At 32.7% G+C, this 14,496-nt stretch overlaps 1 protein-coding gene across 1 annotated transcript in view; it reads left to right on the top strand.

Annotated features, from left to right (window-relative positions):
- EYS (eyes shut homolog) overlaps positions 1-14,496 on the top strand; it is a 1,462,097-nt gene that overhangs the window by 453,680 nt on the left and 993,921 nt on the right. The window contains 3 exon segments of the mRNA XM_069488330.1: positions 3,521-3,780; positions 13,636-13,732; positions 13,915-14,022. Coding sequence (XP_069344431.1) covers positions 3,521-3,780; positions 13,636-13,732; positions 13,915-14,022 — 465 coding nt within the window.

Raw genomic sequence — 14,496 nt, 5'->3', positions numbered from 1 at the left:
ATATTGTGAAATGGGCAAATCAAGCTAATTAACGTTGCATTACCTCACATACTTATCACTTTTTTGTGATGAGAGCACTTAAAATCTCTCAGTAATTTTCAACTACACAATATATTGTTATTAACTATAGTCACTATGATGCACAATTGATCTCTTGACATTATTTCTTCCAACTATATCCTTTGATCAATAGCTCCCCTAATCCCCCTACCTCCCAGCCTATGGTAGCCAACATTCTACTCTCTGCTTCTACAAATAGTGAACTAATTTTTATAAGAAAATATTCTTTAAACTGCATATATTATGAGATTTGTATTTATAAATTTATAGCCCAAAAAGCCTATATACTTTGCTATACAAAACATGTTCAATCATAGCTACATATTACAGAACAATACCTAGTCATCACACATTCAATATATGTGGTAAGTATATAGAATGGTTAGTATTTAGGAATTGGCATTTATTAAGATTTTGAAGGTTATAAATTTATTTGATGAGTACTCTTTTTTCCCTTTTTAAACACAATGACAAACTTTATTTTCTATTAGCTTTAGTACTTTAAATCAACATTTAAGATTTGAAATATTCTTAAAAGGAGTTTGATATATTTTATGCCAATGAATTTAGGTTTCTTCACTAGGGAAGAGAGCAAATTAGAATATATTAGTTTACCTTTAGGCACACACTTAATTTGTTTTTAAGTGTTTACTACTGGAAATTGTACACTTGAAAAGTCATACAGTATGTGTTTTGCTTGCTTGGTTTTTTTAATCCATAAAGATTGTGCTTCTAGCTGTGAGTTTGAAAAATTCTGCCAGATCATACTGAATGCTGAAATTATTCCATGGTACAATCTTAAAATCAGATTGAAGCTCTCAAATAAAATATGTTTTTCTGTCCATCAAAGATAGATTTCTTTGGCATATACAGGAACAGATTCAAATATATAAACCTGTAGGTGTGATTGTTAGTTACTAGTAATGAGTTTGTTCCTCAGAACTTTATTTTCTCCATAGGACTCAGTCTTGGCATTATCAGTCCGGTTGACATACGGCCAGATGCTTTCTGGAGGATTTGATCCTCGTAACGACACCATGTGAAGTCTTAGGCCACCTGTTATGTGAGAAGATAAAACAGACCATCAGCACACATGCTAAATATTCAGCCATTGCCGATTATTCACAGGAAACACTTTTAAATTAGCCAAGTTGAAATTATGTACTCATAAGAGAATATAATCAAGAGAAAAGCATAAAAATTTGTACAACCCCCTTAGAACTTGTGGTCATGATGTGGTAATGACTACTATGATTTAAGTGACTTTCTATGATTTAAGAAAGTATTAATTCTCCAGTTTTTCTTCTTTTAAACTGGCATAATATATTAATTGATTACCATGATATGAGCGAATGGTTTTATTTACAGTGAAGCTATTATAAGTAAAATAAAGTTATTTTATTAGGACTGAGTAACACTTAGTTTTAACATTATTACATAAAATGTTATATGGTATGATAATGAATTTGAACATGTAAAAATAAAACAAAACAAGAACATGGAAGAGTCTGGATTCCAGGTCTCATTTGCTAACCATGCAACTTTGCATTCATCATTTTTATCCTTTGTACTTCCAGCTATCTTATCTGTAAAGTGAGAATAAGAAAATACCTCTTCTACATGTTTCAAAGCTTTATTGAAAGTATCAAACTGGATAATACATTTGACAGTTTTAAAATGTGGTATTACTATTAAAAATTAAATAAATATTCATTGTTGTGACACATAATATATTTAGGCTGATAGGGCAACAGTTTTTTTTTTTTTTTTAATTCTGTGACAGCACCCAGTAACCATTGTAGGTGGTTAGATTATATACACTTTTTAATTCATCATCTCATTTAATCTTTACGAGAATTATCTGAGATTACCAGTTTCATTAAGTTCTCTGATCCTCAATTTCTCAAATGAAAGAATTCAGGTAGGTCTATCTGACTCCCACCATTGAGTACTTTATATCAAGCAATACCTACAATATTGTCAATTTTACTATGTACATGATAATATGGAGATTCAGATAATTCTTACCCATCAAGAAACCGGAAGCATAATAGTGGAGGCAAGCCATGCAAATGCTTATAATATAAGGTAGTATAGGTGATGAGTTCCTAAAGGATGTGGCAAGCAAATTTTAGAGCAAGGTGAAATTATATGTAGAGTTCAATTTCAGGTGTTGGTGTGAGTTATTTATTCAACTATATCTTCTAATACATGGTATCCTCTATAAATACAGAATGTCCTTGATTTTTCTGAGGCTTGAAACCTGGAAATGGGGTGATTCCTCCCTTGCTTCTTCCTTCCCTCCCTTCCTTCTTTTCTTCCTTCCTTCTTTTCTTCCTTTCTTCCTTTATTCCTTGCCTTCAACCTTTTAGCAAGATAGTATCTATCATAAAGCAAGTGAGATGGTACTCAAGTTATCTTAAAAATCTGTGGCATTCTTTTCAAGGTATCTTAAAAATCTAATTTATCAGTAAAGGACTTTTTTTTCTGAAAATAATTCCTCTTCTAATGTCTCCTATGCCTTGTTTCATGATTCATTACTTGCCTAACATTAGAGTTACACAAGATTTGGAGCTCTACCTTACCCATAGATTGACTCAAAATCTCTCCTTGAACCCATCTATAGTTGTGATTTACTTCCACTTAACCAGTGGGTGAACTATCCTTGTGTTTACTCTCTATCTGCAGATATCATTATAACCTGTCCATTCCCTTACATGAACAGTACTTTCTCCTCCCCTGTCTGTCAGAATTCTGCTACTCTTAGGAGCAAAACTAGCCTAGTCTAATGGAAGATGATTGTCTAAAGTGATACTTGAAGAAATGACAGATACCAGATAGAGGGTTAGACTGAGCTACAGTCTATGATAGAGAGACAAGATCCAAATTCTTTAATTTTTATTTGTTTGCTTTCTCTTCAGTTTTCCAATATTAATCAAATATTAATAGGAAAAAATGTTTTAAAACAGTTTTTAACATGATTCAATGAACATGCAAAAACTGAAACCAAAAAGAGTTGCTTAACGTAAAGGAGTACTTTGTTAAAATACTCTGGTGATTACAAATACACATATTGCTAAGAACATTGAATTAAATATCATTTCAGGCTTATAAACAGTTATCTGTAAAAAATTATTTTACATTAAATAATTAATAGGGAAATTTTGCTCAATTGGTAATTCAGCTCAATAATTGTTCTCTGATATGTCTCAGAGGCCTAACTATGTTAGAAATTTTCCAAGTGCTTCTTAAATCTTATTTCAGCAATGCAGTCCATTTCACAGTAATATACATTAAATTGTCCCAGGAAATTAGGCAAACAATATTTAAAAACTATGTATGATATATTAATCCTGTTATACATTTTAAAAGACCATATACTATTAGTTTAATGGAGCAGTTGCTTTGACGATGCAAAGAATAAACTTGAAAAAATACATCTCTCAAAATTGTATTTCAGCTGCGAATGTACATCTGGATTGACTGGACAAAACTGTAGTGAAGAAATAAATGAATGTGACTCTGATCCATGCATGAATGGAGCACTTTGTCATGAATCCACCATCCCTGGGCAATTTGTCTGTCTGTGCCCACCCTTTTATACTGGACAATTTTGCCATCAACGCTATAACCCCTGTGATCTACTCAATAACCCTTGCAGAAACAACGCAACATGCTTGACTTTGATAGATGGAAATCGTTATTGTATTTGTAGAAAAGGTAAGAGCTTTTATGTTTTTAAATATCTTTTAGTTAGTTTGTTAATTTATTTGTTTATTGTGATATGGGCTGATGGCCCCTTAAGAAAGGGTGAGAAAAACCCTATATAAATTGGGGGATGTGGGAGTATCTGACTACAAATCCAGGTATAAAAAACATATTGGAGAAATATACCTAAAGAATTAACCTACATAGTGTTGAGGGGAGGGGTGAATGGTGAAGCTTTATAGCTTTTGGCACTTTTTTTTTTTTTTTCCATTCAGAAATTGTTTCTTTCTCTGATAACAGTTTCTCTTTCCTGAAGAATCTTGTTCATGTAGTGCTCTTGACAATAGCAGTTATTTAGAAATGGGCATAGGTACAATGTAGGGTAATTAAATGCTTCACTGTAACTTTTCTTCTGGAACTGTCAAGAAAGATTACTTCTTTCTGCTTAGATTGTTCAGCTACTATCATGTGACTCTCGTAGCTGCTTTGTCCCATGAGAGACATCCTATACAAGAGAGAATGTGCAGATCAAAGAATATCATTGGAGCCTTTGAGTCCAGCCATTCCTGAAGCCAGGCTACTTCTGGCTTTCTGGATCATATCAGCCGATAACTTCATTTAATATCATTAAACTTTTGATTAGGGCCTCCTCATATGTAACCGAAAGAAGTCTGACGAATGCATACATAGTTTGGGTACATGTTCACTGCTTATTATGTCTGGCTTCCCAAAAGCAATTACCATCTTCACTGGAAATTCTTCTGCCGTAAAACTAGCATATGACAGGTTTTCAGTATAATTGGAATGTGCCATAAGCACAATATAAAAACCACATAGGACCACAACTACAGTTCATTTTCTAATATTCACTTATAGGTTCGTATCTTCTTCGCTGTCACTGGCCCTTAAAGGAGGACCTTAAATAGGAGGGCAACATTTATTTACTCTTCTGTTCAAAAGGACCAGCTTAGACTATATTAGTTAATTAGCTATCTTATTCAAAGCCACACACACACATTTCTAATTGTGGAAGTAAATTTCTGTAAATCAGGTCTAAATACTGTAAAAATGTTTACTTAATATTGCCTTTACTAGTTCAACCTCTGTAGCAGATGAAAAACTAAGGTCTGTACCATTGCTTTAAAAAACTATCTCAGACAATTAAAAAGAGATTCACTATTAAATATTTTAGAAGCTTTGCCCTGGGTTATTTTAATAGCTGTTATTTAAAATAGGGTCTTTGTCAAAGCTATTATATCCTTTTTTTAAAGAAAATATTTGATCAAATTCTACTTTAACAAGTACCAACATTTAAAAACCACAACAAATTACAAGACTTAACATGTTCTACAAATAAAGGATTTAGAAACTCCACTGGATCTCTCTGCAAGTTGTTGGTGTTTGTCAATTGACTAGAATATGACTGGTCACAAGAAAATAAATTTAAGGTTTAAGGTCTGAGGTTCAGAATATGTATTTCTGAATTTCTTTTCACAGTCTTTAGTCAATCTACAGGGTCTCTCACAACATAGATATGAATATAGATAAAATTCCAGAGGCAGAGCAATAATGTGACTGCATGCTAGACTACCGAATTATAAATGGCATTCACAATTACCCTGAAGGACCAGCAAGTAGAATAACCAAGACTTCTGAATTTGTGTCAAACTGATTGCTCACTAGGTAAGCTGTTTTGGTCAGTAGGATTGAAACTTGTCGTAATAATCTAATCCTTTTTAGTGCAATGTGAGCTACTTAAAAACTGTAGGTATGGTAACTCTCCAGAACTACTGTGATCATATTTTCCAAGAGAAAAGCAAGGGCAATACATCTGTCTTCTGATCAGAACTGAGGTGAGTAAATTTAGTCTCTGTAAATATTGTGAATATTTTCTACTGAAAAATAGGTAAGAAAAGTACCCTGTGGATAATAATTAAATGCAGATTTATTGGCCATTAGTCTGTCTTCTTTTGAAAAGCTGTTCATATCTTTTGTCTACTTTTTAACAGGGTTGTTTGATTTTTTTCTTGCTGATTTGCTTAAGTAGATTCGAGTTATCAGCCCTTTATTGGATATGTAAGATGCGACTATTTTCTTCCATTCTGTAGGTTGTCTGTTTGCTCTCATGATAGTTTCCTTGGCTGTGCAGAAACTTTTTAATTTGATCAGGTCTCATTTATTTATTTATTTTTGTTGTTGCTGTGTTTGCCTTTGGGTCGTCTTCTTAAATTCTTTGCCTAGACCAATGTCTATAAGAGTTTTTCAAACATTTTCTTCTAGAATTCTTATATTTTCCTAAGTGAAGTATCACAAGAATGGAAAAACAATCACCACATGTACTCCCCATTAACTTGGAAGTAACCAGTCAGCACTCATGTGCACATATGGAAGTAAAATTGAACAGAAATCAAGCAGATGGGAGGGACGAGGAGGGGATGGGTAAAATCACACCTAACGGGTACAATGCACACTATCTGGGTGATAGGCACACTTAAAACTTTGACTCAAACTGTACAAAAGCAATTTATATAACCAAAACATCTGTACACCTATAATATTCTGAAATAAAAAAAATAAAATTAAAAAAAAATAAATAAATAAATAAATAAAATAAAATTAAAATTAAAAAAATAAATGCAGGTTTGTTTTATATGTAATCTTATTTGTTTGGATGCATTTCTATGATTAGAAAAATCAGTGTTTTAATAAATTTTTAAAAAGCACATAAAAAAGCAAATTTCATAAGATTCCTATAAACAAATGGAGTTTATTTTTGACACCTCAACAGTATTAGCTTTGGATATTAAGTGAACAATTTATACGCCTAAAAATTTATTTTATAGTAAACATATTATTTTGCCTCGCTACATAGTGTTCTATACACAACAGAGATCAGTCTTGCAGCTGCGTGTTGATAGTGTTCTAGAAATCTAATGATTTTATTCTTTATTAACTGATTCAACAAATATGCATTGATTTCCTATGATGTGTCAAGTCTTGAGATAGGTTCTGGAGAAATTAAACATGGTGTATATATGCCCTCAAGGAACGAAAAATTTAAAGGAGAAACACAAGTTAACTAACCATTAAAGTACAATGCAGTAGGAATTTTCCCATATATGGCAGAGATATGCACAAGGAATGAAGACTTGTGAATACGTATAGAACTTTTTCGCTTAGTTGACAACTCCTACTTAGAGGATCTCTGGCATGTGGAGCTTCAGTTGTCCACAGCAATAAATTGCTCTTTAAACCACTCTCTTCCATGTTATATTTCCCACTCCTTTGCAGTAATTCCTGGGATTGCCTCTTAAATATTAATAAAATACTTGTGAACCAATCATTATCTCAGATTCTTCTTTTGGAAGAAACTAAGCTAACACACATAGTAAATCCCATCCCTCTGGCAATGATTGATCCAAGTCTGGGCATGTGACTAGAATATTGGCATTCAGATTCCTTTGGAATTGATGCTGTGAGAAGAGGCTTTCTCTTTCTGCCAGAGCTTTTCAGCTGGTGAAGCCAACCACCATGCTCTTTTCACATGGAAATTATCTGTATACAGTAGGAGAGAAGCATTTGGGGAAGAAGAATGAGACCCAGACCTGGCAGTTCCTACAGTTCTTTTCTTCAGTTCTGCAAACTGCCTGGTATCCCTCCCAACTAGGCTACCAATAAATCCCATTCCTTGCCTAAGTTAATGTTTTTGTTTATATTACATATGACCAAAATGAGTAATGGTTAACACATATAGTGAAGATAAGGAGCTAATTAACTGGAAGAGGTTTAATGAACTGGATTCAGCTTCATGCTGGTAAAAAAAATAGAATATAAAAACCACATGAGGATTAAGAAGATAAAAATGGCTTTAGTAAAATGCATGTGAATATGTGTATTTATAGTATACAGTAGAATTAATAGATTAGCATATGTGTGTGTATAGTTGGAGATCTAAAATCATTTCATTCTTGGCATATATTTGTTTTCTAATGTTCTTTTTATGAATGATTCTTTATCTTTCTACTTTGAATTATATCTCAGTTTATAGGTGAAGAAGTCACCCTATTGAATAGTTTTAATTTAATGTAAAGGGTTTAGTTTCCAAATCTAGTCTCTTAATCCATGTATCTCCAAGGTGAAAGGAACAAAAGTTTCTTTAAATCACAATTAAAATGTGACAAAGATGTTTTGTAAGTTGTTGTAATGAAAGCAGAATCAGGCCATTTACATGTGCTATTGATTTATAATTGGGATCCTAAGCTTGATGGATTTGTAGTATGAGAAGAGATAAGCAGTTGCATATAAATGTGTCTATTATTCCCATATATATACTATCATTATGGTAATGCCACATTATATAAGGTGTATAATTGCACCAAATAACTGTGTCATTTGACAAAACAGTTTGTCTAAATTAGAAATTACTCTTGGTGACAATTAAAAACATGTGCCCAGGTAGTAGCACATGTCTATTAACTTTAAATGGCTGTGGAAATTTAGAAAATTCTTCAAAAAAATATGTACAATTAAACTTAACACACATTAATTATTACATTTAAAATACTAGCTTTTCTATTATCTTTTTTTTAAACTTTACTTTAAAATTGATGTTAAAAAACTTATTGAGAAATGGTGCTGGGAAAACTGGATAGCCACATGTAGAAGACTGAAACAGGACCCACAGCTTTCAACTCTCACAAAAATCAAAACACAGACTTAAACCTTAGGTGTTAAATTATTAGAATTCTAGAAAAAAATGTGGGAAAGACTCTTACAGACATTGGCCTAGGCAAAGAATTTATGAAGAAGACCCCAAAGACAATCACAGCAACAACAAAAATAAATAAATGGGACCTGATTAAATTAAAAAGCTTCTGCACAGCCAAAGAAACAGTCACGAGAGCAAACAGACAACCTACAGAATGTGAAAAAATTTTCGCATGCTACACATCCGATAAAGGACTGATAACAAGAATCTATTTAGAACTCAGGAAAATCAGCAAGAAAAAATCAAACAACCCTATCAAAAAGTGGGCAAAGGACATGAATAGAAATTTTTCAAAAGAAGATATAAGAATGGCCAACAAACACATTAAAAAATGCTCAACATCTCTAATCATCAGGGAAATGCAAATCAAAACCACAATGAGATATCACTTAACTCCAGTGAGAATTACCTTTATCAAAAAGTCCCAACACAATACATGTTGGCGTGGATGCAGAGAGACAGGAACACTCATACACTGCTGGTGGGACTGCAAACTAGTGCAACCCCTGTGGAAAGCAATATGGAGATACCTTAAACAGATACAAGTAGACCTACCATTTGATCCAGCAATCCTATTATTGGGCATCTACCTAAAAGAACAAAAGACATTCTGTAACAAAGACATCTGCACCCAAATTTTTATAGCAGCACAATTCACAATCACAAAGATGTGGAAACAACCCAAATCCCCATCAATACATGAGTGGATTAGTAAAATGTGGTATATGTATACCATGGAGTATTACTAAGCTGTAAGAAATAACGGTGATATAGAATCTTGTATGTTCTCCTGGAAAGAGTTGGAACCCATTCTACTAAGTGAAGTATCCCAAGAATGGAAAAATAAGCACCACATGTACTCACCAGCAAATTGGTTTCCCTGATCATCACCTAAATGCACATTTGGGAATAACACCAATTGGGTGTCGGGCAGATGTGGGGGGAGGGAGGAGAGGATGGGTGCATACCTACATAATGAGTGCGATGCACACTGTCTGGGGAATGGACATGCTTGAAGCTCTGATGGAGGGATGGGGGGGAATGGGCAATATACATAACCTGAACTTTTGTACCCCCATAATAAGCTGAAATAAAAAAAAAATAAAAGGAGACAAAAAAAAAACCCTTATTGAGGCCTATTATCAATAGAAATATTAGTCCTATGTATTCATATTTTATAGTTTTTAAAGTTAAATCCATAGCTGTTTCTAATATTGGTTAATTCTTTTAGAAAATATTAATATTTGTATAAAAGTATTTTAAAATGACAAAAAAAATCTGGTTTGCTAACAGAATTCTGAGGTTTTTTTGTTTTCATAAAGTTTAAAATCTAGAGAAATTAGATTAAGAAGAAATGAAAATAATACCTTTTAATGTTTTTGAAAATAATTCATTTTTAATATTTTTAGTTTTTATTTTAAAATATGATTTTTAGCTACCTAGTTTGAATACATGTTGTGGTATACACTAGGTTTTTTCCTGTTTAATTTCACTTCCAATTACTCCAACTGATACCACTTCCAAAGTGAAGGGTATTATAGTCCCGAATGATAAAATGCTACCTAAAAAAAATCTTACTATTATTAGTGTACTCTGCTCCATATGATACTTTCTAGACAATCAAGTGCAAAAAGGCTGAATTTGTTAGAAATGAGAAAATATTAAGTGATTTTAACAATGATACCTGTGATGTAGATTGATTTAGATCCTAGATTTGAGGGTAAGCTTATTAACTCATTAATATATGTTTTGCGGGAGTAGGGAAGTATGAAAATAATATCATTTACTAACCATTCATGTGTATTTGCTATAGCAATACACAGACAAGACAATATAAGAAAAGGATCAAGAAAGTATCCATTTAAGAATGATTTACTGTTTGTGCATGTAAAGGCCTTACTACAGTTAACAAAGTAGATTCAACTGAACAGTTTTGGATGGCAATAAATAGCAGAGGAATAGCATAAACTTAATTCACTGAACTTTCTATTGGATAATCTTTCAGGTGGTGCAGCCAGCCACCTAAGACTATAGAATGCATTCTTTGAGACTAAGTATATAGTCATGTGTTGCTTAAACATGGGGATACATTCTAAGAAATACCAGTAGGCGATTTTGTTATCCTGTGAACATCATAGAGTGTACTTACGTAAACCTAAATGGTATAGTCTACTCCTTTATATAGCTCCATCATAATCTTATGGGACCACTGTCATATATGTGGTCTGTCATTGACCAAGGCATTGTATGATACATGACTGTATATACATTTCACTTTTTTAAATCCCTAAAGCATAAACTTTTTCAGCAAAGCTTTGGCTTATTATGAATGCAGTCCACATCTACTTTATTTTTTCTCCCAATATCTACTGCATTTCAGCAATCTCATTTCCTCAGCCCATTGACATATGTTGCTAGTTGGTAACAAAGCTCCATCTCAGAAATGTCAAACTTAATGAATAAGGCAAAATCAAGAAAAACAAGATTATCCTGTGAGCTGTCGGAGTTATCAGGTCCTGAATGTTCTTCTGATTCATCAGCTCAGCTGAAATCGTGGCGGCTCACTGGCACTTGTCTTTAGCTAGCCAGTGCCCCTCAGTTCCAGTGCCTCAAAAGAAAATTGCTAAGAAACATTTTAGTGTCAGGCTACCCTGCCTCCCGGAGAAAATGAATCATGCTGAAAGTAGGAATGGTGAAATGTATCTGACTTCCTAAATCTTTAACTTGTGAAAAATCTAACTACATTCAAATATTTAAAGAATTGAACATCTTTTGAAAATAGAAGCTGTCTATAACCATGCTATGAAATTTATAACTTAAATATAAAAACAGCTATGGTGATTGAAGGATGATGAAGTGTGTTGGAGTAATAACAGCTTGCTCATCTAAAATAAGGAGAACCATATTAACTTGGAAATAACTCATTTTAACTTTGCTTTTAATGCTGAGGATACAACATATAGCACATGAATAAATTATAAGCACGTAACTTCAGAGATTCACTTGAAGCCTCTGAGAATTGAGTAAGAAAAAATAAGACAAATTAAAAATATTGCTTGTCCTGCAGACTACTGTGTCTGATAGTCACATAATCACTCTAGCCTTCTTATAATTAGTATTTCATAGCATACCTTCATTCCATCTTTTAAATTTAACCTATCTTTGTCATTATATTTAAATGAATTTATTTTAGGTATCATGCAGTTGCTTCTGATATTTTATTTAGTCTCCCTCTACCTTTCAATTTTTTTTAAATTATATTTAATGTAATTATTGATATTTGTATCTTTAAATAAACCATCCTGCTATTTGTTTTCTGTTTCTTGTATCTGTACTTTGTTCATTTTTTCTCTTTTGTTTTCTTTTGGATTAATTTCTAGTTTTCCATATTATATCCTGCTAAAGAGGCAGCCAGATTTTATAGGATGTAATATCAACCTCCCTGTTAAATTCCAATGGAAGGCAGGTTTGGAGTTTGATCTAATGGTAGACAACACAAAAAATGTCAATGACTTGTGGCATGGTTTGGTGTGAAAAGATAAAGTAGGTCAATTTCATGTTCTGTCATGGGAATCTGAGTGAGGAAATACTGTGGCAATTTTCCATTGAACAGTAGGTGCTGAAGCTGAAATGTCATAATATAGACATAGAGACCAAGGAAGCTGTGCCATCTCATTTCCATGACAACATTACAAATGACTTGAAACTTTAAATATAAAGATATATTTGTGATAGAGAGAGGAGAAGAAGCTATATGAGAAGGTACTATGAGAGGAAGACAACCATTCCTAGGTTACTGGACCACCCTTTCCATTCAGATGCTTCTCAGGTCCAATTAATTCTAGTCTATGTTTATTTAAACAGTGAATACAATTTTTCTTTTCTTTTCTTCCTTTTTTTTTTTTTTTTTTTTTGAGACAGGGTCTCATTCTACCACACAGTGTAGAGGGCAGTGGCATGATCATAGCTCACTGCAGTCTCAAACTCCTGGGCTCAAACCATCCTCCTGCCTCAAGTTCCCAAAAAGCTGAGATTGTAGGCACATGCCACCACAACTGGATAATTTTTTAAATTTTTTGTAGGGACAGGGTCTCTCTATGTTGCCCAGGCTGGTCTTGAACTCCTGGCCTCAAGAGATGTCCCACCTCAACCTGTGAAAGTGCTGGGATTGTAAGGGTGAGCCACCATGCCCAGCCAGGTACCTGTTTTCTTAAAGTAACTTGAATGACCCTATGTTCCTCAAACTAAATAAGTGTGACTGCATATTGACATCTATAATGTTACTGTAATTATTTAGTGATTAGCTTTATCACTGAAAAAGGAAAATGCAAATCCCGTTTCTTATATTTTTGAACTAGCATAGGGAAAATATTAACAGGCAAAAAATGACTATAAGTATATATTAATATTTTGTTATAATTAGTTAATATATATCTATGAAATTGATTGTTTAACCAGTTATCATAATTATTAAAATATTTAATTGTATTTTAAGGGTGATATCATGTGGATTTTTATGATGGAAATGTGTTGAAAAAATTACAACTTCTTTTTAACAGTCTGTATAATTTTCTTTCACATTCATTGTTTTTTTTAATATAACTGGCATGTGTTTAAATGGATGACTGATTAGCTATGAATCAAAATAATTTGTTTTCTTTGAATCACTAGATATGATAAGCAATTAAATAATTTGCCTCATCTGCTAACTGCCTTGAATAAATTTGATCATTGAAGCTCAATTTTACTTTAAGATTGGTCATCACATTAATTCATTTGCTTTCCAGATCATTTCAGTTCTTCTTGTTCAAACATTTAAATACCTTAAAACAACACGACATTAGCAACAACTCTACTTTCTCAAGGGATTTAGTAGAGTGTTCCTCCCTTGATTCTTTCATTTGAACTCATTAATCTAGAAACTGGCATGTTTTTATGCAAAGATTATATGAAATAGAGTTTTATGAGAGGCTTGACATGAGGTATTTTCCTTTTCTTTTTTTAACCATAACATATTCTCGACTCTTTACCATTCATTCTGATATTTACACTCTATACAAAGAATTGCTCATACATATCCATCTCGTCTTTCCTTGCAGAATTTGAAGGTGAACACTGTGAAATTGACATGAATGAGTGCCTCTCTCTTCCTTGCCAGAATTATGGGGACTGTGAAAATGGGGTCAACAATTTCAGGTAGAGAAAACCAAAAAATATCCAGATGCGTGTTTATGTATCTAGACATATGCATGTTAAGAATTTCAGTTGACAAATTAAGCAATATTTATAATTATTAAAAATTTGCCTTGCTGCAATTAGTTGAAATTTTGATTTTATACATTTATACTAATGTAGTTATTAATGTTTTTGGTTAAAAGATGTATTTGCAGACCCGGGTTTTCTGGACCTCTATGTGAAATTGAAATTAATGAGTGTTCCTCATTTCCTTGCAAAAATAATGGAACCTGTGTGGATCTGGCAAACAGGTGAGGGGCTTTTTTTATTGCATTAATTATTTTATATGAATAATTTAGTAAATAATTGAGCACATGTGTGCCCATTTTGCACCTTAGGAAAATGAACATTACTGGTATATTTGTGCTTGTCCCACATACATTCTCCTCTCTCCTACCCAATTGTATCAAATATCCTGAATTTATATTTACCACACCTGCCTTTAATTTACAATATTAACAATTTGTATGTATGCCTGAGCAAAACATTCTTTATCTTGCATATTAATATAAGTGAAATAATATTATGGATGGTCTCCTGAAAATTATTTTTGTTGAACATAATGCTTCTGTTACACCTGTTAATGCTGTATCTGTTGCTGATTTTTAACTTTTATAGAACAATCCATCTTAAATATATGCCAACATGTATTTACCATTCTACTGGTGATAGATATTTGTGTTATTTAACTCTTTTGTTTTATCAACAATAATATTAAGGTTTTC

Source organism: Eulemur rufifrons, chromosome 15 (assembly GCF_041146395.1).
Source record: "Eulemur rufifrons isolate Redbay chromosome 15, OSU_ERuf_1, whole genome shotgun sequence".
Lineage (NCBI taxonomy): Eukaryota > Metazoa > Chordata > Mammalia > Primates > Lemuridae > Eulemur > Eulemur rufifrons.
The sequence above is the reverse complement of the archived record's forward strand: the minus strand, read 5'-3'. Positions and strand labels throughout refer to the sequence as shown.